This window comes from Eleginops maclovinus, chromosome 14, assembly GCF_036324505.1.
Source record: "Eleginops maclovinus isolate JMC-PN-2008 ecotype Puerto Natales chromosome 14, JC_Emac_rtc_rv5, whole genome shotgun sequence".
NCBI lineage: Eukaryota > Metazoa > Chordata > Actinopteri > Perciformes > Eleginopidae > Eleginops > Eleginops maclovinus.
The window spans coordinates 15236491-15262747 of record NC_086362.1 but is presented as its reverse complement, the minus strand read 5'-3'; the positions used below and the strand labels follow the sequence as shown (position 1 = coordinate 15262747).

General features: G+C 39.6%; 1 protein-coding gene across 2 annotated transcripts in view; it reads left to right on the top strand.

The window, feature by feature from the left end:
* Positions 1-5620: 5620 nt before the first annotated feature.
* The window catches only part of aco1 (aconitase 1, soluble), a 31728-nt gene continuing 11091 nt past the window's right edge, over positions 5621-26257 (top strand). Inside the window, exons 1-11 of one of the 2 annotated variants that reach the window (XM_063900478.1) lie at positions 5621-5754; positions 7863-7995; positions 9055-9223; positions 10131-10268; positions 13076-13145; positions 13237-13420; positions 14249-14388; positions 14479-14650; positions 23652-23752; positions 24391-24507; positions 26016-26175. In XM_063900478.1, coding sequence (XP_063756548.1) covers positions 5716-5754; positions 7863-7995; positions 9055-9223; positions 10131-10268; positions 13076-13145; positions 13237-13420; positions 14249-14388; positions 14479-14650; positions 23652-23752; positions 24391-24507; positions 26016-26175 — 1423 coding nt within the window. In that variant the 5' untranslated portion in view covers positions 5621-5715. Of the gene's footprint in view, positions 5755-7862; positions 7996-8043; positions 8914-9054; positions 9224-10130; positions 10269-13075; positions 13146-13236; positions 13421-14248; positions 14389-14478; positions 14651-23651; positions 23753-24390; positions 24508-26015; positions 26176-26257 lie in introns of those variants that run through there. The other variant, XM_063900479.1, reaches the window with a different exon arrangement.

Genomic DNA, 26257 nt, shown 5'->3' with positions numbered 1-26257 from the left:
CGATCTGATCGAATGCCTTTTGGGCATCAAGAGATAGGATGGCAGCTTGTGTGTCCTTTTCATGAACTGAATATAACGTATTTAGGAGCAGACGAACATTACTAAATGAGAACTTACCAGGGATAAATCCGGTCTGATCGGGATGCACAATTTTTGAGATATGATTACCCAACTTTGTGGCCAGGACTTTAGTTATTACCTTCTGATCACAATTTAGAAGTGCAATAGGTCTTTAACTTGCAGGGTCGGTCTCTTCCTTTCCCTTTTTTAGAAGCAGGCAAATATTCGATTCGTAGAGCGAGCCTGGGAGTCTCTTATACTGATGGATGGATGGATGGATGGATGGATGGATGGATGGATGGATGGATGGATGGATGGATGGACGGACGAACCCTAATAGAATCGGAGGATGAAACCCTCTTTATTAGTCACATACATGCACACAGCAGAGCACACACAGTGAAATTTCACCTCTGCATTTAACCCATCCTTCTGAGAGCTTTGTACAGCCCGAAGGGTCTGGTCCAACTTGTCAACTCGTGTTTGAGTATCTCCCACATCAACGGCACATCATCCATGTCGTCCCTCGTAACTTGGCTGGGAGAATCACCGCTAGCATCCTTAGCATTAGCCGAAGCTGTTCGGGGCAACTCAGCGTCTTTAGACTTCTTAGGCATGTTGACTGTTGCAAAAAGTTAGCAGGTTAAACCCACTGTATCGGGGAAATTCCAGGGGCTAATAAAATGAGATATGAGACTTTCAAAATGTTGATTTTAAAGCTTGGCACGGAGGAGCATCTGGAAGCACATCTACCGGTACTCAATGCGCTGCTCACTAGCGCCCCCTTTTTGTAACCCCACTTAAATTAATAATTTACTTCAGTAAAACAGGTTTCAGCAGTCTTATACGGAAGAGTACGGAAGAGTATTAGGGCCACATGAAGAGAAAATATTTTTTAAATTTCTGAGAAAAAAGTTGACAATTTCGAGAAAAAATGTCAGACTTCTCCAGGAGGCCTATTGGCCACACATGTGCATTTGTGCTGGAGGTGTCAGATAGTTACGATAACTTCCCAGATTTTAGATCAGAATTCAATGCTGTTTTGGACAGCAACATCTGGGTTATGGACATTGTCTAGGCTTCTGATGTTTTGCCCTGTCACATGCATATTGCTCAGGGATGTTTTTACAGGGCTTTGAAAACGCTGCTACCTGAAACGTTAATTCTGTAACATATATGTTTATGTTCTCTAGCACTTCAGCTGTTTTTTTTATTATACAGCCAATTGTATAATTGCACTCATGTTTTATACAGTTTAGGCTATGTGTTCATTGAACACAATGTGTGTTTAGGTCTATGTATTTGAGTCTGACTGAGATTTGTATGTTTTGGCTTGTCACATGCATATTGGTCATAAATGTTTCTACATACATTTGAAAGTTATTCCTCTTGAAATATTGATCTATACTTTTATGTATACTGTTCTCTAGCACTACATAACTTTTGTTGTATGCATTTTTTTGTATTTGTACTTTTTTGTATTTTTGTAAAGCTGTCATGTTTTATATGGTGTAGGCCTATGTGCTGATTGAACACAATAGGCCTATGTGTTGTTTGTTGGAACTTGAGCTACTCAGTGTACTTGAGTACATTGAAAACAATAAGTAAAATGAGTTTTAAGTAAACGCTTTCGAAACCATTTAAGAAGTCAGTGATTTTATTTGTCACTTACATTGTTATTCAGTGATGGCATGCTGTGAGGTCTGTGGCAGGGTAAGCAGCGTGTCACAACAGCACTGTCCAGTGCAAAATCAAACAAAAGTAAGATAGATAAAAATAAAATATGTCAAGTTAGTTTCTGAGGGTGATAAAGAGATGAGTTGTACAGCCTCATAACTGCTGGTAGAAAAGAACAGTATCTTCTAGTCAAAACACTTAGAGGAAATCACCCAGTAAAGGTACTCTTCAGCTCAACAGACTTGCCAATCAGTAGATTAGAATGTTCAGCTTGTCCAGTATCCATTTCTCCGGAGGCATCCCCACTGAGTCCAGTTGAATTGCTCCACCAATGACTGAGCAGGCCTTCCTGATCAGCTTGTACAGTTTGTTGGTGTATTTTGCTTTCACACCACCACTACATGTCACTGCCTGATAGCACATTTGTAGCAGGTCACTGCAGACATTAAAGGATTTTAACTAGTAGAAAATACAGATCACTCCACCCCTTCTTATAAGGGGCCTCTGTAATCCTAGACCACACCAGTCTCTCATCTAAGTGCACACCAAGGTATTTGTAGGAGTGCACAACTTCCACATCAACTCCACAGATGAAAATCTTAGGTCAGATCTTACCAACATTTACCTGAAGATGGTTTTTGGGTACACCACTCAAAAGACTTGTCAAGCACCCTTTACTCTGTCTCCTGTTGCCTGTCAGTACACCCCTTGATGACGTAGTTACATACTCTGATATATTAATATTGCTAATGCTTATACTACATTTGATAATACAATTGTTCTTATTCTGTGGTGCAGGGCTACTATGTCACATTCTAAACATTATATAGCCATATCCTATAAAGTCTTACTTCTGAAGTACTTCATGTTTGTTTTAAATCTTTTTAGTTCAGGTTATTGTCAATTCCAACAAAAGCTGAGATCATACTGATAAATAAATATAGCTGAGTCTTAAAAAGGACCACATAAACAAAATACAAGGGTATTTTGGAAAAGCATGCAATTTAATGTGACAGACATTTTAATTTATAGGCATACTATGTACATTTTATACAATTTATATACATCATCAAGCAGCATAAAATAAAACATTACAACATATTCTATATAGTTTACATTCAGTATGGATAATGCTGTTTGTGGTGGAGATGGGCACAGCAGTGGAGGCAGAGGAGATGGGCACAGCAGCCGAGACGATGGTGATGGGCACAGCAGTGGAGGCAGAGGAGATGGCAGTCAGTCCTCAAAAATTATTTCGTATCTCCTCTCGTAACAGTGTGTACAGTTCAGCAGCATCAAACGCATCTTTAGGAGTGTCCCATCCATTTTCCTGCATCAGCAACACTGACAGATCAAAGACATCTTCATCACAAGGCAATTGACCCTTGGGTCTGCACTCCTCCTTGCAAAGGTCGATTTCCTCTTGATCAAACAACTTCAGTCTGTCCTCTCCACCAAAAATCTGTGGGGCTGTGTAGAGTAGGACTGGGCGACCCCCAGAGTCACCCCTGGATGGAACTGGTCTGATTCGATGAGAATTCCATGTCCGTACAACCTCGTCCAGCTCTTTCTGCAAGACAATGGATAGTGCTTAATTAGTCTACATGATCATCTGATTTTGTCAATGACGATACATCAAAATCATTTACTGTGTATTTTTACAATATGACACATGAGCAGTGTTTTGATTACCTCCATGCAAAGTATAGCCAAGGGTTTTTTATGGCCTATATTGCCTGTGTGTGTGTGTGTGTGTGTGTGTGTGTGTGTGTGTGTGTGTGTGTGTGTGTGTGTGTGTGTGTGTGTGTGTGTGTGTGTGTGTGTGGAGAATTATTGTCTTGATGCACATATAACCTACCTGAACTAGTTCGAGGAAGCAAAATTGCATGAGACTCTTATCCACAGAAGTGACCAGCATCTTGCACCAATTTGAAAAGGCTCATCCAAAATTGGACGCTCTGCTTTCGAAGGATACCCCACCAGGATTCGATGCGCTGATTTGCAGTGCTGCGGCCGTACAGGAAGCTCTTTTCGCCGGCAAATGCATCGCCGTGTTCTCTTCTTAGGAAGTTTTGCATGCCCTCAACGTGACCGTTCTCAGTGCCCCTGTCAGCTCGCAGCCGCTCTGGACAGCCCCCAACACGCTCAACACACTGGAGATAGTAGGAAACAATGACTTTGGGATCATTATTGGTGGTGTAAGCCTCCATCCATAAGACATAACGACTGTAGCCATCGATGCACCCGTTGATGCAAATCCCAAATGGCTTCAATTTGTCATATGAATCCATATGCCAAAGTGCATTAGGCCCGCGGGTTGTATACAGACGCCGCCTCAGACGATGGGCCCGTCTCATTTCTACCCCGTGTGGATCAAGTGCTTTGATGATCTGCCTTACTGTTTCTTGCGAGACTACCAATCCCCTCTGAACTGCTCGAAGGTGCAGCCAACGATACCCCTGCATCTGGCCATTTCCCCTCAGTTCCTCCTGCACGAAGGCTATCACTTGGTCTATGTCGGTCTGATTACGCCTCCTGAAAAGACCAAGTTTGCGACAACGCCTCTTTAACGTATGGATAGAAATAATAATATTGTGATTCTGCGCCAAGACACCAAGGATCTCCTTGTTATTTAACCCAATCCTGAAATAACACTCAATTAAGTCTACCATTTTAGCAGCAAACCAAACACAAACCAGCTCTGTTGTGAAGGACTAGTAGCCCACTTCCGCCGTTCCTGGCAGATTTCTGACTTTTTTCTCAGAAATTTCGACTTTTTTTCTCGAAAATTTTGACTTTTTTCACGAAAATTTTGACTTTTTTCTCAGAAATTTAAAAAATATTTTCTCTTCATGTGGCCCTAATACTCTTCCGTAGTCTTACCTCTATCTAAAGTTATACAAATAAGCTAGTGACCACTGCCCTGTATGCTGCCAACACCATCATTCCTCCTAGGTGTCAAGCCCCTCATTCTCTTACTTTGATTCAGAAAAACATATGACACAGAATATTGCTGTATTGTTTGTTTAGAATTCAGAAGTATGATATTTAGACCAGTGCTGTTTCTTTTCTGGTGCACCTTGTATGTTGGGCTATGCATTTCATTTATATGCCCAATAGGACCCTGCACGTTCCCGGGTCCAAGTTCATGTTATTTAAATGAAAGCACTGCCTTATGAGTTTGCAATGTTTGCAATTAAAATGTTTCATCAATTAAAAGGTTTCAACTGTTTGAAATTTTCACTGTCTTTTTTAAGCTGTGTTAATGTGTCGACTAAGATTTTGTTAATCAATTAGTCGGTTCTAATGTTTTATTACCATGCTGAATTAATAATTTCCTGGAAGATTACAAGGACATATCTGATAAGCATGATATTTAAGGAGGTCCTTCTGAATTATTGCATGTGGAAAACTCAAACTTTACAGATTTGTTGATGAAATCAACTAATCAATTTGTCGATCAAGAATTTCTTTAGTCGAGGACAGCCCTACGTTACAGTGATTTTAAACATTTTTATTGCGATTTCGATACTTTTCTTAAAAAAGGGGAAACCGTCCTAAATGTCATTATTATGCTTTATTTCAAACCCGGAGAAAAAAAATGTTGTCAAAAAAAGTACTTATAGTAGATGAACTACATTATTCAAAAGTTTACATCAACTTTGGATAATAACACAAATAAATGGAGTAGGCCTACTCTCTTTTCCCCTCTCCCTCTCCTGACAGCCAGTCGTATCCGTCTCATGCAGCTCAATGATCCTGGTGACTAATACCACTGCCTATAAATGCATCATTTGTAACTCAGAACCAACATCAGAACCAAAAAACAAACAACCACCAGTATTTGAGATGGGATGCTTTTATTCTGAAGAACACACTGACCGGAAGTACCGTGCAGCTGCTGCTTATGACAGCGGAACTCGGGTCTGTATAATTTGAGCTCACTGAAAGTGTTTTTACACGGTCTTGCCCTGCGACATGTCCTCTGTATATACCCCCCCTCTACTGCACACAAAGGTAAGAACTTAGAAACCTGAACACATCTTTATGCTGTCTCATGAACTGTCTTCCTTTAGCGTGAGAGTGACGGTCTAGTACCCCCATTGCTGCCATCATGCAGAACAGTTGAGCCGAGAGCTAGCTAACTAGAGCTTGCATGTCAAAGCTGTATTCGTGTATGCCATTTCGTGATATTGAAATCGGGAAATAACTGCTAGTAATTATTTCCATGACAGTCCCTTTTGTGGGGTGTTTTCAAGCTAAACTTTGGAGGTCTGTTTAAGATTGAGCAAGTACGAAAGCTAACGCTTACTGAAGTCAGAGGGCCATGTTAGGTCAGTGGGCTGGAAGTGGGAAGTAAAGGGAATATGAATGAACACAGGACAGATTAAAATCTTTAGTTTCTCAAAAAAAAGTCACCTATAACATCAGAGGTGGGAGAAGTACTCAAATATTGTACTTTAGTAGAAGTGCCCGAGTGTAAGTTAAAGTAAATGTCCTGCATTCAAAATGTTCTTCCAGTAAAGTAGAAAGTATTCTCATCTAAATGTACTTAAAGTAGCGACAGTAAAAGTAGTCATTGTTTGATTGGTCCATTTCAGAATAATATATCTGATATGTTTTATAATTATTGATCATTAAAGTGTTCTCAGAGCTGGTAAAGGTGCAGCTAGTTTGAATGGCTTTGTATACTGCAGGGTAGCTGCTGAATTTACTCCAGGTGAACTAAAGTCTGATTTCAGGGTTGATTATATTTACCATCATTAATCCAAATCTGTAAAGTAACTAAAGGGATTAAATACATGTAGTGCAGTAAAAGTACACCATTTACCTCTGAACTGTAGTCGAGTAGAAGTACAAAGTAGCATAAACTGGAAATACTCAAGTACAACATTTTCAAAATTGTAGTAAAGTTTTTTGAGTATATTTACTTAGTGACTTTACACCACTGAAAAGCCCAAGTAGCGTAATAAAATGAAGTACATTCACACTTTTACTTGAGTACTTCGATTGTATACCTCTACTCCATCTACATATTAGATTATTAGCTTATACAAACAAAATAAAAATAAACTAATAAATCAACTATGATGGCTTATTGTAGGTTAAAATATCCATCAGCACTTTTCAAAGTAATTAAACGAGTTCCACTTTTACCAGCTGTAAGCTAATAAGACAAAATAATGCATAAATAGTCATCATCTGGTGTTAAAAATACATTATTCTGGAATGGGCTTTAACACATGACAAGTACTTTTAGTTTTGGTACTTTGAGTAATTTCACTTGCCAATACTTATGCACTTTTACGTAAGTAAGGTTTTGATGCAGTACTTGTAACATAGTTTACACTGTAGTATTTTCTTATGAGTACTTCTTCCAACAGTGATAACACAATTTTTAACAGCAGTGTAGATCAAATATATCCACATAAAATAAAATAGTTAAAATGTTATCTTAAAGGCTTAACATTTTTGATACCTCAAATTAAGGATTTTAAACAGTTCAAGCTTTAGGTCAGTATTCACATTTTTTAATAATTGTTGAAAAACTTATATAGTTTAAATACACAATTTCAGTATCATTTTTTTTACAAATTCATAACAAATTACACATGTTTTCAAAGTCAAGCATTGGTGGTTGTTGCTCGGGGAGGGATTATATCACACAGTATTGTCACTGTCATAAAATGACTTAGCACTTTGGAGCAGACCCTCAGCCTCCTCCTAAACTAACCTGTAAAATATGTGGAAATTCAGGATTTGAGGGCCCCGTAAAGAGCTTCTTTTATCAGTTCACCTTTCACACAGATAACGCCTCTCAAGGAAATGACTTGCCATTGAACCTGATCTCTTATTCTGTTGAATTGAAATGAGCAGGCTAAACTTGTCCAACATTCAGATACACATTTCCATTCAAGACTTGTAATGATTGATTGGTTTAAAGTTTAATCAGATTGCTCAAGCACATTTTCAGTTATGTAAGGTTTGTAAAATACGGGCCAAGAGTTCACTAACCCTCAGACTAATCCATTTCCACACATGCAAAGACCCCAGATTGTAGGCTAGGTCTTGTAAATAACCCTCTTTATGCGTTGTTTCATATTACTTGTATTTTTTTGCTTTAGATTTGTACTGGCGAACAGAGGAGGATGTCTGCAACTGTGAATAATCCTTTTCGACATATAGTTGAGCCCTTGGACCCCAAGGACCCAACACAGCAGTTTTACAATCTTTCCAAACTTGGAGATCCAAGATATGGTAACAGCAGTTCTTTAGTATATGCATATATGAAACTTCTTTAAAGGGTAATTTTGGTTTTTGATATGAACTTAACACAAAAAGTATTTGAAAGGTTTGGTAGTTAATTCTTTGTTGTAACAATGCTTCTTGGCTATAAATGTTATAGCGTTTGAAACCTGTTTTCTTACCTTTCAAATGGTGCCACATTTGTGAGGAACATGCATTTGTGGGAGGAGCAGCAGAGCTGAGTATGTGGGTTGCGCCCATGAAAAATGTGACAAAGCTCCTCTGCCAATGCCAAACTGCTTTTTTTGCTGTTGACCCTTTTCGTGTTTGGTGGATTGTATGACTGAAGTCTGATGAAACAAGACATATTGGCAACAATTTGTTGATGAATAATGAATGAATGTAGCAAGCAGCCTTTGTAGCGTGTGGAAGAACCATACACAGCCACAACAACCTCTCCTCACCAGCCTGATAACACTGCTGTGGGATGGCATCCCATTTTTCAACCAGTATTTGTCCCAAGTCAGCCAGCCTGGTTGTGTTGGTCACTCTGGCATGGACAGCACGCCCAAGCTGATCCAACAAGTGTTCAATGGAGTCGAGGTCAACACTGCATGCAGGCCATTCCTTCCTCTCCACTCCTACTCTAATGGTGCAGCAATCAGCAGTGTTCTCCGCGTCTTCTCCACACTGTGACCCTAAGATCCAAGTTCCGTAGACAGAATCTGGACTCATCGCTGAACTTCATGTTCCTCCACATGTTGAAGTTCCAGTGCAAGTGGGCCTGACAGTGAAGGGCAGTCAAGGCAGGCCTCCTGGCAGCCGTACAAGACTGGAGATTGGCTGCAGTTTGGCATTGGCAGAGGAGATATGTCACATTTTTCATGGGCACAACCCAATGTTCTTCACAAATCTGGCACCATTTGAAAGGCAAGAAAACCGACTTTCCAACGCTATAACATTTATTGTTACAACAAAAGAAATGATCTACCAAACACAAATTTCCTTACTTTTTTGTGTTAAGTTTATCTACTGTATTCCAGCAAGGTTCACTGTCAATCTGTTGTTCAGAGCGTCTCCCGTTCTCCATCCGGGTCCTCCTGGAGTCTGCTGTCAGGAACTGTGATGAGTTCCTGGTGAAGAGCTCAGATGTGGAAAGCATCTTGAACTGGAAGCAAACCCAGACTCAAACTGTAGAGGTCCCGTTCAGACCGGCTCGAGTCATCCTGCAGGACTTCACGTGAGTGGACCCCTCTCTTCGCAATAGTGTCAGTGATTTGCTCCAAAGGATTTTAGCAATTGAATGATCACTAAACAAAGTCCTGTTGTGTAGTAAAGCTTTTTATGTAACACATATCATTGACAATTCTACACGTATGTCTCCGAGTCGCATGGAGTGTAACTTATTCTGTGAAAACAGATTCTAATGTCTTTTTTGTCTTATGATCTTCTGGAGGAACAATAACCCTGATGATGTCATGTTATCAGGGTAATCTGAGTTTGGGCTCGGAGACATAACATTTCTAACAGAAAACCCGTTTTACACACAACAATTTGGATTATAAGAGACATGGTCCTTTGTTATTCAGAGAGGCTCTAACAGAAAGATAACTATTGAGTTGCACTATGGGAAATGTAATATCCAGTGTTTTTGCTGGTTGACCCTACCCTTGACCATTTTGGGAAATTATCTTTATTGTATAATTATACACAACTTGAAGGATAAGTCTGGTAATCTTCTATAGTTGCATTGTTTTGCATCAAATCTCCTCTACACAGCCAAACTAGCAGCTTTTAAAAAATATATATATACAGCCGTGGCAAAAATTGAGAGAACTCCAAATTTTTCTGAAATCTTATCTCTACATGTATTGCAGCCACTCCAGTGTCTCTCGAATTCCAACACAGAGAACAATTGTCAGTCATTTATAGAATACAATGAAAACTAGAAAAATCATTTAACTCAAAGACATTCGTATAAATAATAAAACAAGAGAAAATTATAATGCTGAAGTGACTATGGTGAAAGAATAGTATACTTTTCAAGCCCATGCCTGATATTATTGATGTGTTCTCCTTAGGTAATTCATGACCAAGTCTAAATAATGATATTGAGTTGACAACTTTCTTTTCCTCTCTCCTTTTAGTGGGGTTCCTGCTGTGGTGGACTTTGCTGCCATGCGTGACGCAGTGATGAAACTCGGCGGGGACCCAGAGAAGATTAATCCTGTCTGCCCTGCTGACCTTGTCATCGATCACTCCATCCAAGTGGACTTTAACAGAAAGTAAGACCAGGGGCCTCATTTATAAAAGATGGCGTACGCCAATTTCTAAGCAGTCTTTGCGATTTATAAAAAACAAACTTGATGAAAATGTGTGGTCTTCTAGGGACACTCTGACCCATGCGTACGCACAGAAATGGGAGAGATGAGAAACTACAACACTGTTGGCAGAAGGAAGAATCGAGAGAAACATGTGAAAATAATACCTTGGATTGAAATATTACCTCATGTATCATGAAGAATTCATTTACAAAAATTGCTAAAAAACTATCTTAAAACAATCAAACGTTTTTGTTAGTGCACACAAAAACATAACTTTGAGAAATAAATTAATATGGATATGTTATTGAAAACCACCCCTCGAATATATTCTCTTGCATGTTATGAAATGTATTCTCATAAATGATTGCATGGTTTTACTATTGAAATGCACAGGGTTACATCAGAGTACCAGATTCACAGGTGTAAAACCCTGTGAATCTGTCACATTGGACGTTAATAGTAAAGGTATTCTTTATATATATTTTTTCATAATTAAATAAATTAAGGTATTTTTTTTGTTTTCATTTGTTTTAATATTCCTTGAATTCAACAATATAGAATGCCGGAGCTGTGTGTCACCCTAGATTTTCTGAGACATTTTTAAGGGTAAAGTGACAGAATTGATGTCACAGTGATATTTAAGTTGTTTGTTACACATATCAATTTTATCAACAAATGTTTTCACAACAGGTTAAATGTAATAAAGAACCTGTTATGTAAGCATTATAATTCTTAAATGGCTTGAATCTTACCTTTTTTTTTTTTAGCAACAAGAAACAAGCTTTTGAAATATAGCTCGTTAAGTCACATGTTTTAGCCTGGCACACAGACATTTTGGATATGTTGTTATGACAACACAAAATAACATGACCAGAGGCCTGTAAGACAAAACCAGTCCAACAGACCCTGGATATGTTTGAGTTATCTGTTATCTAAACCCAACAAATGCAATCTCGTGTTTGAACTGTTTCCTTAACATCAGTGAAAAAGATGTAAAGGAAAATTATGAGGTCTTATGAAAAGACAACCACTTCCTAACAGAATCCGACTGCACTTATTCTGCTCAATGTTCTTATGGTGTAGAGGCTGATGTTATCATTGTGCATCTGCTGTGGGAAAACTACCATTTTCCCTAGATCGATTTAAAAAGAACCCATGTAGATATTTTGCTCATTTGTTTTTAAGGACTTCATTACTAAGGTTTGAATCAAAATAAGAAATTGTGGGCACACGCTCACTCTATCTATCAGGGTGAGCTAAGCAGCTAGGACCCAAGTGCAGGACAGATACAAGTTTAAATCAAAAATACCTTATTTTCAAGGCTAACAAAATGCATATACAGTCCGAAATCTCTTCCTCGTGAACGCAACAATCCCACAAACACTAACAGACAAACCAGAACTGAAATACATGCAGAACTAATCAGAGGATAAGACACTGCTGTGCTGGGCAGGAAAACACAATTTCACCAGGTGAACACAATCGGTAATCAGACATGAAGCAGACACAGACATGAGACAGGGGGGGGGGGGCATCTTTCTAAATAATACACACATAGACAGATTGTGACACTATCCACTTGTGTTAATTTACAAAAAACCCAATTATTATGATTTGAATTCAACGATTTTAATGAATAATACTATTATTCACTACTGTAAGCAGAACTAGGAACATTTGAAAACAAAAGCAAGTATTTTACTGCAACCAAGATTCATCAAGCTCTTTTGACCATAGGTTTATAGATATCTATATACAGTGGGGAGAACAAGTATTTGATACACTGCCGATTTTGCAGGTTTTCCCACTTACAAAGCATGTAGAAGTCTGTATTTTTTATCATAGGTACTCTTCAACTGTGAGAGACGGAATCTAAAACAAAAATCCAGAAAATCACATTGTATGATTTTTAAATAATTAATTTGCATTTTATTGCATGACATAAGTATTTGATCACCAACCAACCAGTAAGAATTCTGGCTCTCACAGACCTGTTAGTTTTTCTTTAAGAAGCCCTCCTGTTCTCCACTCATTACTTGTATTAACTGCACCTGTTTGAACTCGTTACCTGTATAAAAGAGACCTTTGATGAAGCATGGAGGTGGAAACATCATTCTTTGGGGATGCTTTTCTGCAAAGGGGACAGGATGACTGCACCGTATTGAGGGGAGGATGGATGGGGCCATGTATCGCGAGATCTTAGCCAACAACCTCCTTCCCTCAGTAAGAGAATTGAAGATGGGTCGTGGCTGGGTCTTCCAGCATGACAACGACCCAAAACACACAGCCAGGGCAACTAAGGAGTGGCTCCGTAAGAAGCATCTCAAGGTCCTGGAGTGGCCTAGCCAGTCTCCAGACCTGAACCCAATAGAAAATATTTGGAGGGAGCTGAAAGTCCGTATTGCCCAGTGACAGCCCCGAAACCTGAAGGATCTGTATGGAGGAGTGGGTCAAAATCCCTGCTGCTTGTCCATACCTGGTCAAGAACTACAGGAAACGTATCAAATACTTATGTCATGCAATAAAATGCAAATTAATTACTTAAAAATCATACAATGTGATTTTCTGGATTTTTGTTTTACATTCCGTCACTCACAGTTGAAGAGTACCTATGATAAAAATGACAGACTTCTACATGCTTTGTAAGTGGGAAAACCTGCAAAATCGGCAGTGTATCAAATACTTGTTCTCCCCCCTGTGGATGGATGGATGGATGGATATATAATCCGTTTTTTGTGGCTTTAACTCACAATTTCTTTTTCCGTTAGGTCTGATAGCCTGCAGAAAAACCAGGACTTGGAGTTTGACCGCAACAGAGAGAGATTTCAGTTCTTAAAGGTACGTCTAGAGGACAGTGTGGGGTCTGTATGTCTGATTTTTATAGTTAATTTTGAACATATTTTCTAACTTCTTTGCCTCTCCTCCCCAGTGGGGCTCTAAAGCCTTCAGGAACATGCGGATCATCCCTCCCGGTTCAGGAATTGTTCACCAGGTCAACCTGGAGTACCTGGCCAGAGTGGTGTTTAACTTTGACGGGTACTTCTACCCAGACAGCCTGGTGGGCACAGACTCCCACACCACGATGATTGATGGACTCGGCGTCCTGGGCTGGGGTAAGACAGTGTTTTTTTAGTTGGTATTTATGAGTCAGTCAAGAAAAAAGTATATCACATAAGATAATTTAAGAAAGGATACACTGTTACTGATGCCCTTAGGGAAAATCAGGTGTTATCTTATCACAGGAAGTACAGTTTGTCCTGGCAGAATATGTATAAATATTATTTTCAATTCAGGATTGTGGTGCCACATTTTTGGGCGGCAGTGGCTCAGTCAGTAGGCACTTGGTCTTGGGACCGAAAGGTCGCCGGTTCAAGTCCCGATCGGACCAAAGAAAAATATGGAGTGAGCTGGTAGCTGGAGAGGTGCCAGTTCTCCTCCTAGGCCACTGCCGAGGTGCGCTTGAGCAAGGCACCTAACCTCTATCTGCTCCCTTGGCGCCGGGTACCTGGCTGCCTCTCTGCTCTGCCACCTCTCCTCTGCATGTGGTTGTGTGTGCATGTATATCCTCTGTGTGTTTAATGTGTGTCAACACAACAGAGTAGAGAAAGCAATTTAAAAAGTATGTCTTCTTCTATGTCTTCATTTCCTACCCTTCAAATCCGATTTTGTGGACTTGTGTCTTTTTTGGTACAGATCATCATAAAAAAATCCCAACTCATTGTAAATATATTTTTCAATGATAATAAGAAAAACTATACAAATATTATAAATCACTTCAATATGGTAAATCAAATCGTGATTGCAGTATCAGTCATAATTATCCCAACAAGTTATATTTTCTGAATCATCCTAGCTAACGACAACACCACAATTACCAAGACAACTTCCCTTGAACGGATCATTAATGGTGAGTTCCTAAATATTTGACTTGAAATCCTCAGGTGTGGGTGGAATTGAGGCGGAGGCTGTAATGCTGGGTCAGCCAATCAGCATGGTACTTCCTGAGGTGGTGGGATACAAACTGTCCGGTACCCCAAACCATTTCATAACCTCCACTGACATCGTCCTCACTGTCACTAAGGTAATTACAATATATAGACACATTTGATTATTTTGTTGTGTTTTATTGAGCAGCACAATCTGATGTTTCTCCTCCCCTTTGTGTTTGTAGCATCTCCGTCAGGTGGGTGTTGTTGGAAAGTTTGTGGAGTTTTTTGGCCCGGGTGTTTCTCAGCTGTCCATCGCTGACAGAGCCACCATCGCCAACATGTGTCCAGAGTACGGCGCCACGGCAGCCTTCTTCCCCGTGGACGATGTCAGCGTCCAGTATCTGGAGCAGACCGGTGGGTGCTGGGCTGATTTAATAAACTGATTTTTTAAACATAATGTTGAACGGTGACATTTGAGCCACAAGTTTGACTTGATTTGAAACATGACCATGACATGTTTCCTTTAGCACCATCAATATACAAAAGTTTAGATATTTTAACCAAAAAAGCAGCTTTGACTTTTGAAATTAACAGTGTATGCATAAATGCATAAAAGACTTAGGGACTTCAGAATGTGATGTCATCAACGGAAATGGGTTTAAATATGGTTGGTTGGCTCTGTGATGTCACCGGCTGTAACAGACACTCCTATGATCAACGAACAAAACAAAAAAGAACCATTGGATTACATGTTATTCTTTTAAACTAACAGGGAGACGTTGCGTACATCAGCAAAAGACGCTGAATTTGTTGTTTTGTTAGAACTCAGTTAGCATCACAATCTGTCTTACCTCTGTCTTGATGACTCTATAGTCCGCCCCCCCCCATTTTAAATTACCGACAGTAAGTGTAAACACTATCTCCAAACATACAGTGAAGGAAATAAGTATTTGATCCCCTTGCAAAACATGCCTTAGTACTTGATGGAGAAAGCCTTGTTGAACAGCACAGAGGTCAGATGTTTCACCAGGTTTGCTCACATCTCAGGAGGGATTTTGGTCCTCTCCTCTCTGCAGATTCTCTCCGAATCCTTAAGGTTTGGAGGCTGACTCTTGGCAACTGGAAGCTTCAGCTCCCTCCTCAGATTTTCTATGAGATGGAGGTCCGGAGACTGGCTAGGTCCCTCCATCACCTTAATTGGCTTCTTCTGTAGCCACTCCTTAGTTGCCTTGGCCGTATGTTTTGGGTCTTTGTCGTGCTGGAAGACCTATCCATGTCCCATTTTCAGTGTCTTCACTGAGGGAAGGAGGTTATCAGCCAATATTTTACGATACATGGCCCCCTCCATTATCCCCCCGATGCGGTGAATCGCCCTGTCCCCTTAGCAGAGAACCCCCCCCCCAAAGCATAATGTTTCCACCTCCATGCTTGATGCTGGGGATGGTGTTCTCCGGTTAATAGTCAGAATTTCTCTTCCTCCAAGCACGACATGTTGAGTTGATCCCTAAGATCTTGATGTTGGTCTCATCTGACCACATCACCTTCTCATAAGCCTTCGCTGAATCCTTCAGAGGATCACCGGCAGACTTCAGACGGCCTGTGCATGTGCCTTCTTGAGCAGGGTACCTTGCGGCACTGCAGGATTTTAATCCATTATGGCGTAGTGTGTTACCAATAGTTTTCTTGGCGACTGTGGTCCCAGCTGCCTTCAGATCATTAACAAGTCCCTCCTGTGTAGTTACTGGCTGATCCCTCACCTTTCTCATGATCATTGATACCCCAAGAGGCAACATCTTAGATCAGGGGTGTCCAAACTTTTTTCACTGGGGCCCTCACTAGAGGTGAGGTTTTTTGCCTCATTAGTTAAGTTAAAAGTTAGCAATATCAGTCAAATGTAGGTTAATTATTGTTGATACTTCAATGTGCTTTAAGACAGCCTACATCTCAGCTCTCCGTAGGGTTTACTTTATATTGTTGGCAGCTCATCCCTTAAAACAGAAGCCTCAGATTGCTTATAATCAGAGGAAATATGAAGGGTTTAATTCAAGCTTATGTAAATAAGTTATTGGCTTTTTCAACAACTTAAGATTTGTTAGAAAATGTTTTCAACATGAATTGCACTGATTCTTGAGATTCGGGACAAAACTACTTTTGAAAAGTAAAAAAAAACAATTTACATTAGTCATTTTAATTGGATATCTTTATAAACACGGGTGTTATCTATCATGCCATGAAAAGGAACAGGTTTTTTAATGAACCACTTTTCATAAAAAAATACTTTTACTTACTGAGTAACTTGACAATTGTCAACTTCGTCTGACGCATGAAAATGTTTGTTTTTTAGTTTGATCAATTCAAAAACACTGAAACATCTTTAAGCATGTAGAACTGGTGTGCCTCAGCAAAGTTAAGTGATAAATGTACATTGCATAGACTTTTAATATTATTTTTCATTGTTTTGGAACAAGCCATTTCAAATTATCTTCATTTAGTTTACTCATTTTTTAATTTTAACCATATAAAATCAGTGGCTTTGCACAAACAAGACACTAATGCATGTAGATCATTTGGAGTTTTAATATATGAACACACTCAATTGAACAAAAGCCAAAAGAATTTCTTTTAAAAAAGGAAAAACCTTCATCTTACGGTGTTGACACACAACTGACGGTGTTGACACACAACTGACGGTGTTGACAAACTAATGGAAAATTAAACTTATTAAAGATATTTCTCTACTTTTGACATGAAAAAGGTAGAGAGTATCAAGGGAAAGAATGTCAAGCTTAAGAACACCTGGTGACAGGATTTTTAAGGCACACATGAAAAGGTCAAAATGTTCCTGGTCTCAAAAGAGAAAACAAATGTAGACCATCTGGAGGTCCTCTATAGGTGATCTATACAGTATTTTAACTAAACTGTATATCTAACTGAACTGAGGACACAATAAGCTGAGGACTAACTTAGAAAGCTATTTAATACTGTTAATTGTGTAAAAAGTGTAACAGGATCCATAATTCTCCCCATGTTTCCTGACTCCTTCCAATGGCTCACTGAAAAAAGTGAGCAGTTGCACTCATGAGGTTAGTGTTTCTGTAAATCTCAATTGGTTGAAATATCTGTTATAATCCAGCTATGCTCTAACACAGGGGTTCAGACAAATAAATCATCTTCTTTTTTCCAAAGGGCCTCAGGCAGGTAAGTTCTATTGCTTCAATTTCTCTCGACACGTAAGTAAATAAATAATTGCATCTATTTTATCTTATGTAGATATTTATATAATTGGTTGTCTAACCTGCAGGACTTGGGCATTGGACAAGAGGTGTTGAACATGTCTGTGCTCTATGAAATCCATAACATCAGGGGTTATGGCATAGAGTTCCCTAGTCCGACTTGCTTGGAGAGGACATGCTGTCCCTGTCAGTTTCAGAAGGACATCTTTCAGTGGACAGAAACAGACATCCCTTCTCCCATGTTTTGGGTGAAAATTGGCAGTAGGACCACAGGGATGTAAAAACTTGACTTTGATATCTTGGTGCTCTATACAGTGGGGCAAAAAAGTATTTAGTCAGCCACCAATTGTGCAAGTTCTCCCATTTAAAAAGATGAGAGATGCCTGTAATTTTCATCATAGGTACACTTCAACTATGAGAGACAGAATGAGGAAAAAAAATCCAGGAAATCACATTGTAGGATTTTTAAAGAATTAATTGGTAAATTCCTCGGTAAAATAAATATTTGGTCACCTACAAACAAGCAAGATTTCTGGCTCTCACAGACCTGTAACTTCTTCTTTAAGAGGCTCCTCTGTCCTCCACTCGTTACCTGTATTAATGGCACCTTTTTGAACTCGATATCAGTATAAAAGACACCTGTCAACAACCTCAAACAGTCATACTCCAAACTCCACTATGGCCAAGACCAAAGAGCTGTCAAAGGAGACCAGAGACAAAATTGTAGACCTGCACCAGGCTGGGAAAACTGAATCTGCAATAGGTAAGCAGCTTGGTGTGAAGAAATCAACTGTGGGAGCAATTATTAGAAAATGGAAGACATACAAGACCACTGCTAATCTCCCTCCATCTGGGGCTCCACGCAAGATCTCACCCCGTGGGGTCAAAATGATCACAAGAACGGTGAGCAAAAATCCCAGAACCACACGGGGGGACCTAGTGAATGACCTGCAGAGAGCTGGGACCAAAGTAACAGAGGCTACCATCAGTAACACACTACGCCGCCAGGGACTTAAATCCTGCAGTTCCAGACATGTCCCCCTGCTTAAGCCAGTACATGTCCAGGCCCGTCTGAAGTTTGCTAGAGGGCATTTGGATGATCCAGAAGAGGATTGGGAGAATGTCATATGGTCAGATGAAACCAAAATAGAACTTTTTGGTAAAAACTCAAGTCGTCGTGTTTGGAGGAGAAAGAATGCAGAGTTGCATCCAAAGAACACCATGCCTACTGTGAAGCATGGGGGTGGAAACATCATGCTTTGGGGCTGTTTTTCTGCAAAGGGACCAGAACGACTGATCCGTGTAAAGGAAAGAATGAATGGGGCCATGTATCGTGAGATTTTGAGTGAAAACCTCCTTCCATCAGCAAGGGCACTGAAGATGAAGCGTGGCTGGGTCTTTCAGCATGACAATGATCTCAAACACACCGCCAGGGCAACGAAGGAGTGGCTTCGTAAGAAGCATTTCAAGGTCCTGGAGTGGCCTAGCCAGTCTCCAGATCTCAACCCCATAGAAAATCTTTGGAGGGAGTTGAAAGTCCGTGTTGCCCAGCGACAGCCCCAAAACATCACTGCTTTAGAGGAGATCTGCATGGAGGAATGGGCCAAAATACCAGCAACAGTGTGTGGAAACCTTGTGAAGACTTACAGAAAACGTTTGACCTCTGTCATTGTCAACAAAGGGTATATAACAAAGTATTGAGATGAACTTTTGTTATTGACCAAATACTTATTTTCCACAACCATTTGAAAATTAATTCTTTAAAAATCCTACAATGTGATTTCCTGGATTTTTTTTTCTCATTCTGTCTCTCATAGTTGAGGTATACCTATGATGAAAATGACAGGCCTCTCTCATCTTTTTAAATGGGAGAACTTGCACAATTGGTGGCTGACTAAATACTTTTTTGCCCCACTGTATCTACATCAATGGACTTTCCTAACCACCAGTGATCATCATACACCACTGCAAGCCAATCTCCTGTCTCAATACTGTTGATAGTTATATCAACTATAACACCCTCTGGACCTTTCAATGGCTCCTCTTCCATTTCTTCCACCATATCCTCCATTTCATCTACCGAATCTCCTCCTTCTCCCATCTCTTTTTCCATCTCCTCCATCAACATGGTCAATGGACGTCTCTTCCTGGCCCTTGCATCAGTCTGTTGCTCCTCCGAGCAGTCTCGTACACAAAAAGTAGTTGGAGAAAAGCATTGGCAATCCAATGGCTTACTGCAAAAGCATGATAGCTGTCTGTGGCAGATGCTATTTTGATGTGAGATTACCTGGTTTATTTGTCTTGTTGATGGAACCTGTTCAGGTGTTGTGGAAGAAGTGTGTCATATGTCTCAGAGTTTCCTTCCAAAATATGATACAGTTGAACACCATTCAAACTGTTCGAGATCTTCTCAAAGAAATATTTTCCATCCACAACATCATTTCCACGCAGAACCAAGGAGTCTGCAGTTCTTTTTACAGTTCCCCCAATGCCGTCGGGGGTACCTTTTCCGTGGGATGTTGGGAAATAATTCCATGTGGTTCTGGTGAAGCCAAGAGTGGGTGGTACTTCAGAAAGGAGGTAAAAGTTTTTCTTATTCTTATACTGCTTACTGGGGCCATCTGACCAGAAGTGCACAGTAGTAACTGATGGACATTTAGTCCGTATATCTCGGAGGACAGGATCCATGTGAGTCCATATTGCTGCAGCATCTTGTCTCTTAGACTCTGAGACCGAGCAAAAGGCCACCTTTTCACCCCTGGTGTAATACATTCCAGTATGAAGAGTTAACTGAGGTAAGTTCTGGCCAAAATGGCAAGCCTGAATTTCAGAGGCATATTTACACTTCCATGATTCTGAAAAATCAACATGTAAAACAACTGTGCTCTCACTGCATGTTTTAATCAAATCTCTGTATGCTTTTGCCTGATTGTGAACCAGGCACACATGTGTTGTTGTCTCACTTCTTAGTTTCTCCTCATACAGATGAAGTAACTCTGAAAGACTCCCACTATGCATGTTAAGTTTCATGTTGAAGTGAATCCCACTGGCTGTTTGGTCTTGAACTCGCTCCCACTGCCGCCAGTGAACACTGATTCCACTTATTTCTGGAGCCAGAGCTGTATGCTTGGTTTTGCATGGTAAGCAATTGCGAAGAAGGCAGGCCTCATTTGCTGGAGTGCAACAAACTAAGTGAAAACTATCCCCCAGTTTGGTTTATTTTAGTACACCCGATGACCTTAGAACCTGAAGCATCAAGTCTGCATTTTCATGATGACGACACAGACAAGTACTTCTGTCAGATGCCTTCGGTGCTGTAACATAGTAGGGCCGCAGAGCACAGAAGGAGGAGTAACTCAGCTTCACGCTCGGGTTCTTCTTGAGAAAGTCACTATGGAGGTTCAGCATTGAGTCTGTTAAAATCATCCGTTGATGTTTCATCTTGTTCCTTGTGATGGTGTCTGTCTTATCAGTTGTCATGCGAGATGAGTTTACAATGAACTCCTTAACAGTATGGCTGATACGTTGGAGATATGTTGCCGCCTTCTTTGTTGTCTGTTTTTTGTCATTCATTAACTTGTAGCTAACACCAAACTGGCGAACCCTATGAAGAAGCTGATACTTCTTTAAAACCTTGCCTGATAATGCCAGTTGTGGGTGACCAGATTTAGCAATGGCACGTCTCTGTGCCACAGGCGTTGTTTTATTCATTTTCAGCTCTCGGCAGAGAACATTGTGGAAAAGAAGAGATTTCCTAATGTTAGGGTTCCTAAGTTGGCTTCCTGCTATCATCCTGTCTGTTGCTGTTCGTGGAGAATCTACTATCAATTTATCACTTCGTTTATCATTTGATTTGTCAATTTGAGCCTTTTTCTTTATCCGCCATTTCTGATTTTTAGCCTGTTTCTCTCTTTTGTCAATTTCCCAATCTTTTCTTTCAATGCTTTCACCTCCCTCGAGTGCCGTTTTCTGGTTTTTATCTTCTCCCTCATGGCTGCAACAGTATGCCTGCTGGTAGTTGGCTCCTCGTTCTGCTCTGGACTATCTGGTGGGGTATCTATTTCCTGCATAGCTCTGGACCTCCTAGACTTTCTCTGTGCTTTCCTCCAATATTTTCTGCGATGACGCTTTTCTCTTGGTCCTAATTGTCCTACTTGTTTGACAGTTTTCTTTAGGACCCTCTCTTTCCACCTTTCTCTCTCCTTTTTTCTAAATTCTCCCTTCTGCTCTGGGTTGCTGTTTAACCTTTCTTTCCTTTTTCTCTGGTATTCTCTGTTTCTTTTCCTTTGATCTTCAACTGATAGTTTTTTTCTAGCCATGTTTGCCTACGGTACAGATAAAAGCATGCATTTTAGCTGCAATTTGGCATTTTACATATTTTCAGTCAATTAACATGTAGTTATTAGATCATAATCAAGTTATGCAGTTATTTTGCATTACTTTAGTATAAGGATTATTTGAATAACTTGAGTATTTAGAGCACTTTTCAACTCCGTCAGCTTACATGTCAACACCGTCAGACAAAATATCTGAAGGAGTTGACGCCTGACGGAGTTGACGAAACTACATGTTTTTTCAATCTAATCATGTCTAGTACATGGTAGCCATTTTGATTTCCCTCAGTTGCCGACTGCCACTACAAACTAAACTAAAATACTAACTTCTATTTCAAAATTCTTGATTGAAATAATCCCTAATTTGAAGACAGTGTTGACACATAAAAGCTGTGACCACAGGGATTTCAACTTGTTTTCTGAATATTTAACAAAAATGTTTACCTTACGAGACCATGTGGTGTATTGCTGCATCCATCAAGAGAAAGAAGTCAAAAAGGGGGTCCTCAGGGTTATAGCTGACCAAGATATGCCTGATTTATTTCAAATTTGAAAAAAATCTGACGGAGTTGACATGAAGTGAGGACACTACTTTGAAAGGCTGTTGTTAATGGATAAAATAATGCAATGTTCACTTTAAGCATTTTGTGATCTCTTATTAAGCCATCCAATTAACTTCAAATACATTTTTGTGCATTTTTGCCATTTTTTAACACTTCTTTTTGCTGTTTGATACTGTGACCTCTAACGGAGGACAAGTTCATTTGCATGGACTTTCATTGTACAGTGCCGGTATTTTATGAATTATTATGAAATAATATAAATACATACAAAACTAAGTGTGTAAACACTCACAGATCTTTCATAACCAACGTTTAAAGCCTTTTTAAATGAAATAATTTATTGATTTTAAGGAAAATTGCAACATTTAGACGGGAGACATGTTTTCTCCCTAATTTCAAGAATCAGTGATTGATTGAATTGATTTGACATCGGGTTCATTAACACATGTATACTATATACTGCTGTGGAATAAAGGCTTACATAAATATTTAGGAAGTACATTATAAGACAAGCACAAGATTCAGGTGTGGGCCATATTCCATTAAACATTTTGGATTTGCTGAGGGCCGATTCAAATTGGCCAGTGGGCCGCATTCGGCCCCTGGGCTGTAGTTTGGAAACCCCGGTCTTGGATGGTGGAGCCTGAGATTGAGGGTGATTGCTGGTCATTTTGTGCTTCTTCCATTTTCTAATAATCTCTCTCTCACCAAGCTGCTTGCTGGTGGTCTTGACTTCCACTCCAGCCTCATGCTGGTCTACAATCTTGTCCCGGATGTCCTTAGATATTAGATCCACCATTATCACACGACCTGTCTATGGACTTACAGTGGACTTATTTAACCGATCCGTGGGAGCCAGAATTCTTATTGGTTGCAAGGGGATCAAATAATTATTTCCCCCAGTTAGATGCAAATCAGTTCATATCTTTTTTGTATGTACATTTCTGGATTTTCTTTGTGATATAATGTTTCTCACTGTTAAAATAAACATACCATTAAAACTGTTCTGTTCAACTGTTAATTTCTTTGTAAGTGGGCAAACTTACAAAATCTGCAGGGGATCAAATACTTGTTTCCTTCACTGTAAGTAACGGGGATCGGTCAATTCTTCCCTCTATTCATATGGACAACGGCTGCTGCTGCACTGCGGTTCACATTCCTTACACGGAGTCAATTTGCATTGTTCAATTACTGACTTGAGATGTTAAATGAAAGGGATCCCCAATTTGTCAGATTTTCTACAGAATATTATTTTCAAAATGTTTTTCCATTTTGTTGTATGCAGGGCGAGACGCAGAGAGGCTGGCCTATATCACAAAGTACCTGAAGGCAGTGTCGATGTTCAGAGACTACAACAATGTGTCCCAGGATCCAGATTTCACCAGGGTCTGTCTCCACAACACTTTGTCTGTTTCAGTTATAGATTGTTGAGCCCATAAAAGAAAGATTGATTAAGACTTACTTTTAACAGGTAGACCCTGTTGTATTAATACCCAAAAGAAACAACAGAGACTTTCTTTTTTATCATAATAGAAGGAGATACCAGGGTGTCGAGATGTTCTTTCAATCTGTGGGCGACAAGTAGTAAACATAAGAAATATACAGAGTTTCTGCAGACTCTTGTATTTCTTCAGGAATCTTAAAAATAAGCAGTTATTGCCATTTAAATGATGTAAATAAATTTCCCAAAAGTCTTTAAAAAGCTGATACGAGGGAAGTGCAATTAAATGAATCTGCAATTCTTTTAATCTCCAAAGAATGTGTATCACTCATAATACAGCCATGTTTTATGTTACAATTCACAAAGGGACTGTTGTTGTTTTCGTCATGTGTGTGTATTATAAAGGTCAGAGTGGCATTGGAAAGTCTTAAATTTCACCTACAGTTTTTAATTGTAGGAAACCTAAACTAATATTAAGAATAACAAGTTTTGTTAAAAAAAATACTACAGTTTTAAATGTAAATGTATATAAGATAAATGAACTACCACGACTGATATATTGTGATACCTCTCCTTCTCTCAGATTGTGGAGTTGGATCTGACTACAGTGGTTCCATGCTGCAGCGGCCCCAAAAGACCTCAGGACAGAATTGCTGTGTCTGAAATGAAGACAGACTTTGAATCCTGCCTGGGAGCAAAGGTATGCTCACGTTATAAAGCAGGCTGGGACCATACCAAGGTGTTTCGATGTACCAAGGTATTGAGAATTTGTCCTCTATCTATAGAACTGATCCATTAGCTCAGATATGGTAGTGTACGTCTTCAGCCACCAGAGGTCAGGCTCTTCTTGTAGAACAGCAAACTGCAAGGCCTAAACATAACGTTACAGCAGCGGTGGAAGAAGTATTCAGATGCTTTACTAGAGTAAAAGTACCAAGACCTTATTGTCAAAATACTTCATTACGAGAAGGAACCCTTAATGGTCCCACAGAGGGGGAAATAAACATTTGCATTTGACCCATCCTAGTGTTAAGAGAAGCGGGCTGCCATATGTACGGCGCCCGGGAGCAGTGTAGGGACCGATGCCTCGGTAGCACTTGGTCTTTCTGGGACTTTTATCTGGTGACTTTCCAGTTCTCAAGCCAAGTCCCTATGGAATTCCCCACCACTGCCACAAGTAAAAATCCTGTATTCAAAAAGTATTATCAGCAAAATGTAACTGAAGAATAAAAAGTAAAAGTATTCATTGTGCAGAAAATAGTCTCTGTTTATAAATATATTTATCCATGTGACATTTCTAGAGGTGCTTTTGATTAAAAGTATCTAAAGCTGTTAGATAACTTCAGTGGAGTAAAAATACTTTATTTCCCTTTTAAATCTAGTGGAGTAGAAGTATAAAGTAGCATCAAATAGAAACACTCGAGAACAATTTTGAGGTTCTTTTACTCTTTCAACCACAAAGGCAGCTTATTAGCTTCATGATTCACACATTGACCTGGAGCTCAACGTTTTAACGTTTGCTTTTGTTGTTTTTCTAATGAATTTATTTACAGTAGTGAGATGTCAGGAATTTATGAAGGACAAACAAAAAATAATCCAAGCCTTTTATGAAGAATGAAGCATTCAGTAATTCAGATGTCTTATTGTTTACATACACATGCTCCTAAGCCTGTGAAAAATAAGGTTACACATTTAACATAAAATATGATAAAGCATGTACAGGCAAAGTACACATGTAGGTAATACATGAATTTAGACACGACAATAAGACTGTGAAGTCAAATGCAGTTTTATAATCACTTGTCTGCAGGACTGGGATTACCTTTTAGTACTGTTTGGAACCTGGTGAAATGTTCCTTTTAGTATTAAGTATATAAACAATTAAACTATTATCACATGTCTGTTCCAATTCAGTCTTGCTTTTTTGTGTATTTATCGGATCAATTCCTCATTTCTTTATTTATTTGAAGATATTTTCATTTGGGTGCTTTCTGGTTGGACAACGTTCAATATTTTCCCTATTCAGAGTTCTCTTATACTCTGTTGCTTCTTTTAAGAACTTAATTATTTCCCTTTATAGAAAAAGATTCAAACAACAGCCAGGCCGTTTGTCAGGAATAGCTGGAGCTGTCTGACTACTTTTACTCTCAGTTCATCGGTAGCCTCTAACATGTAACTCATTTCATGTTTGCTGTATGACATTTCCAGCAAGGTTTCAAGGGTTTCCAGATACCTGCGGAGCACCACAGCACTGCAGTCCCCTTCCAGTTTAATGATAAAGAGTATATATTAAACCACGGCTCAGTGGTCATCGCTGCTATCACCAGCTGCACCAACACCAGCAACCCCTCTGTCATGCTGGGAGCAGGTGGGTGTTCATTGGAATATATTGGGGTTTAAAGATGCTCAGGGTGGGGACAAATTTGACAAACTTCTAAAATATAAATGCT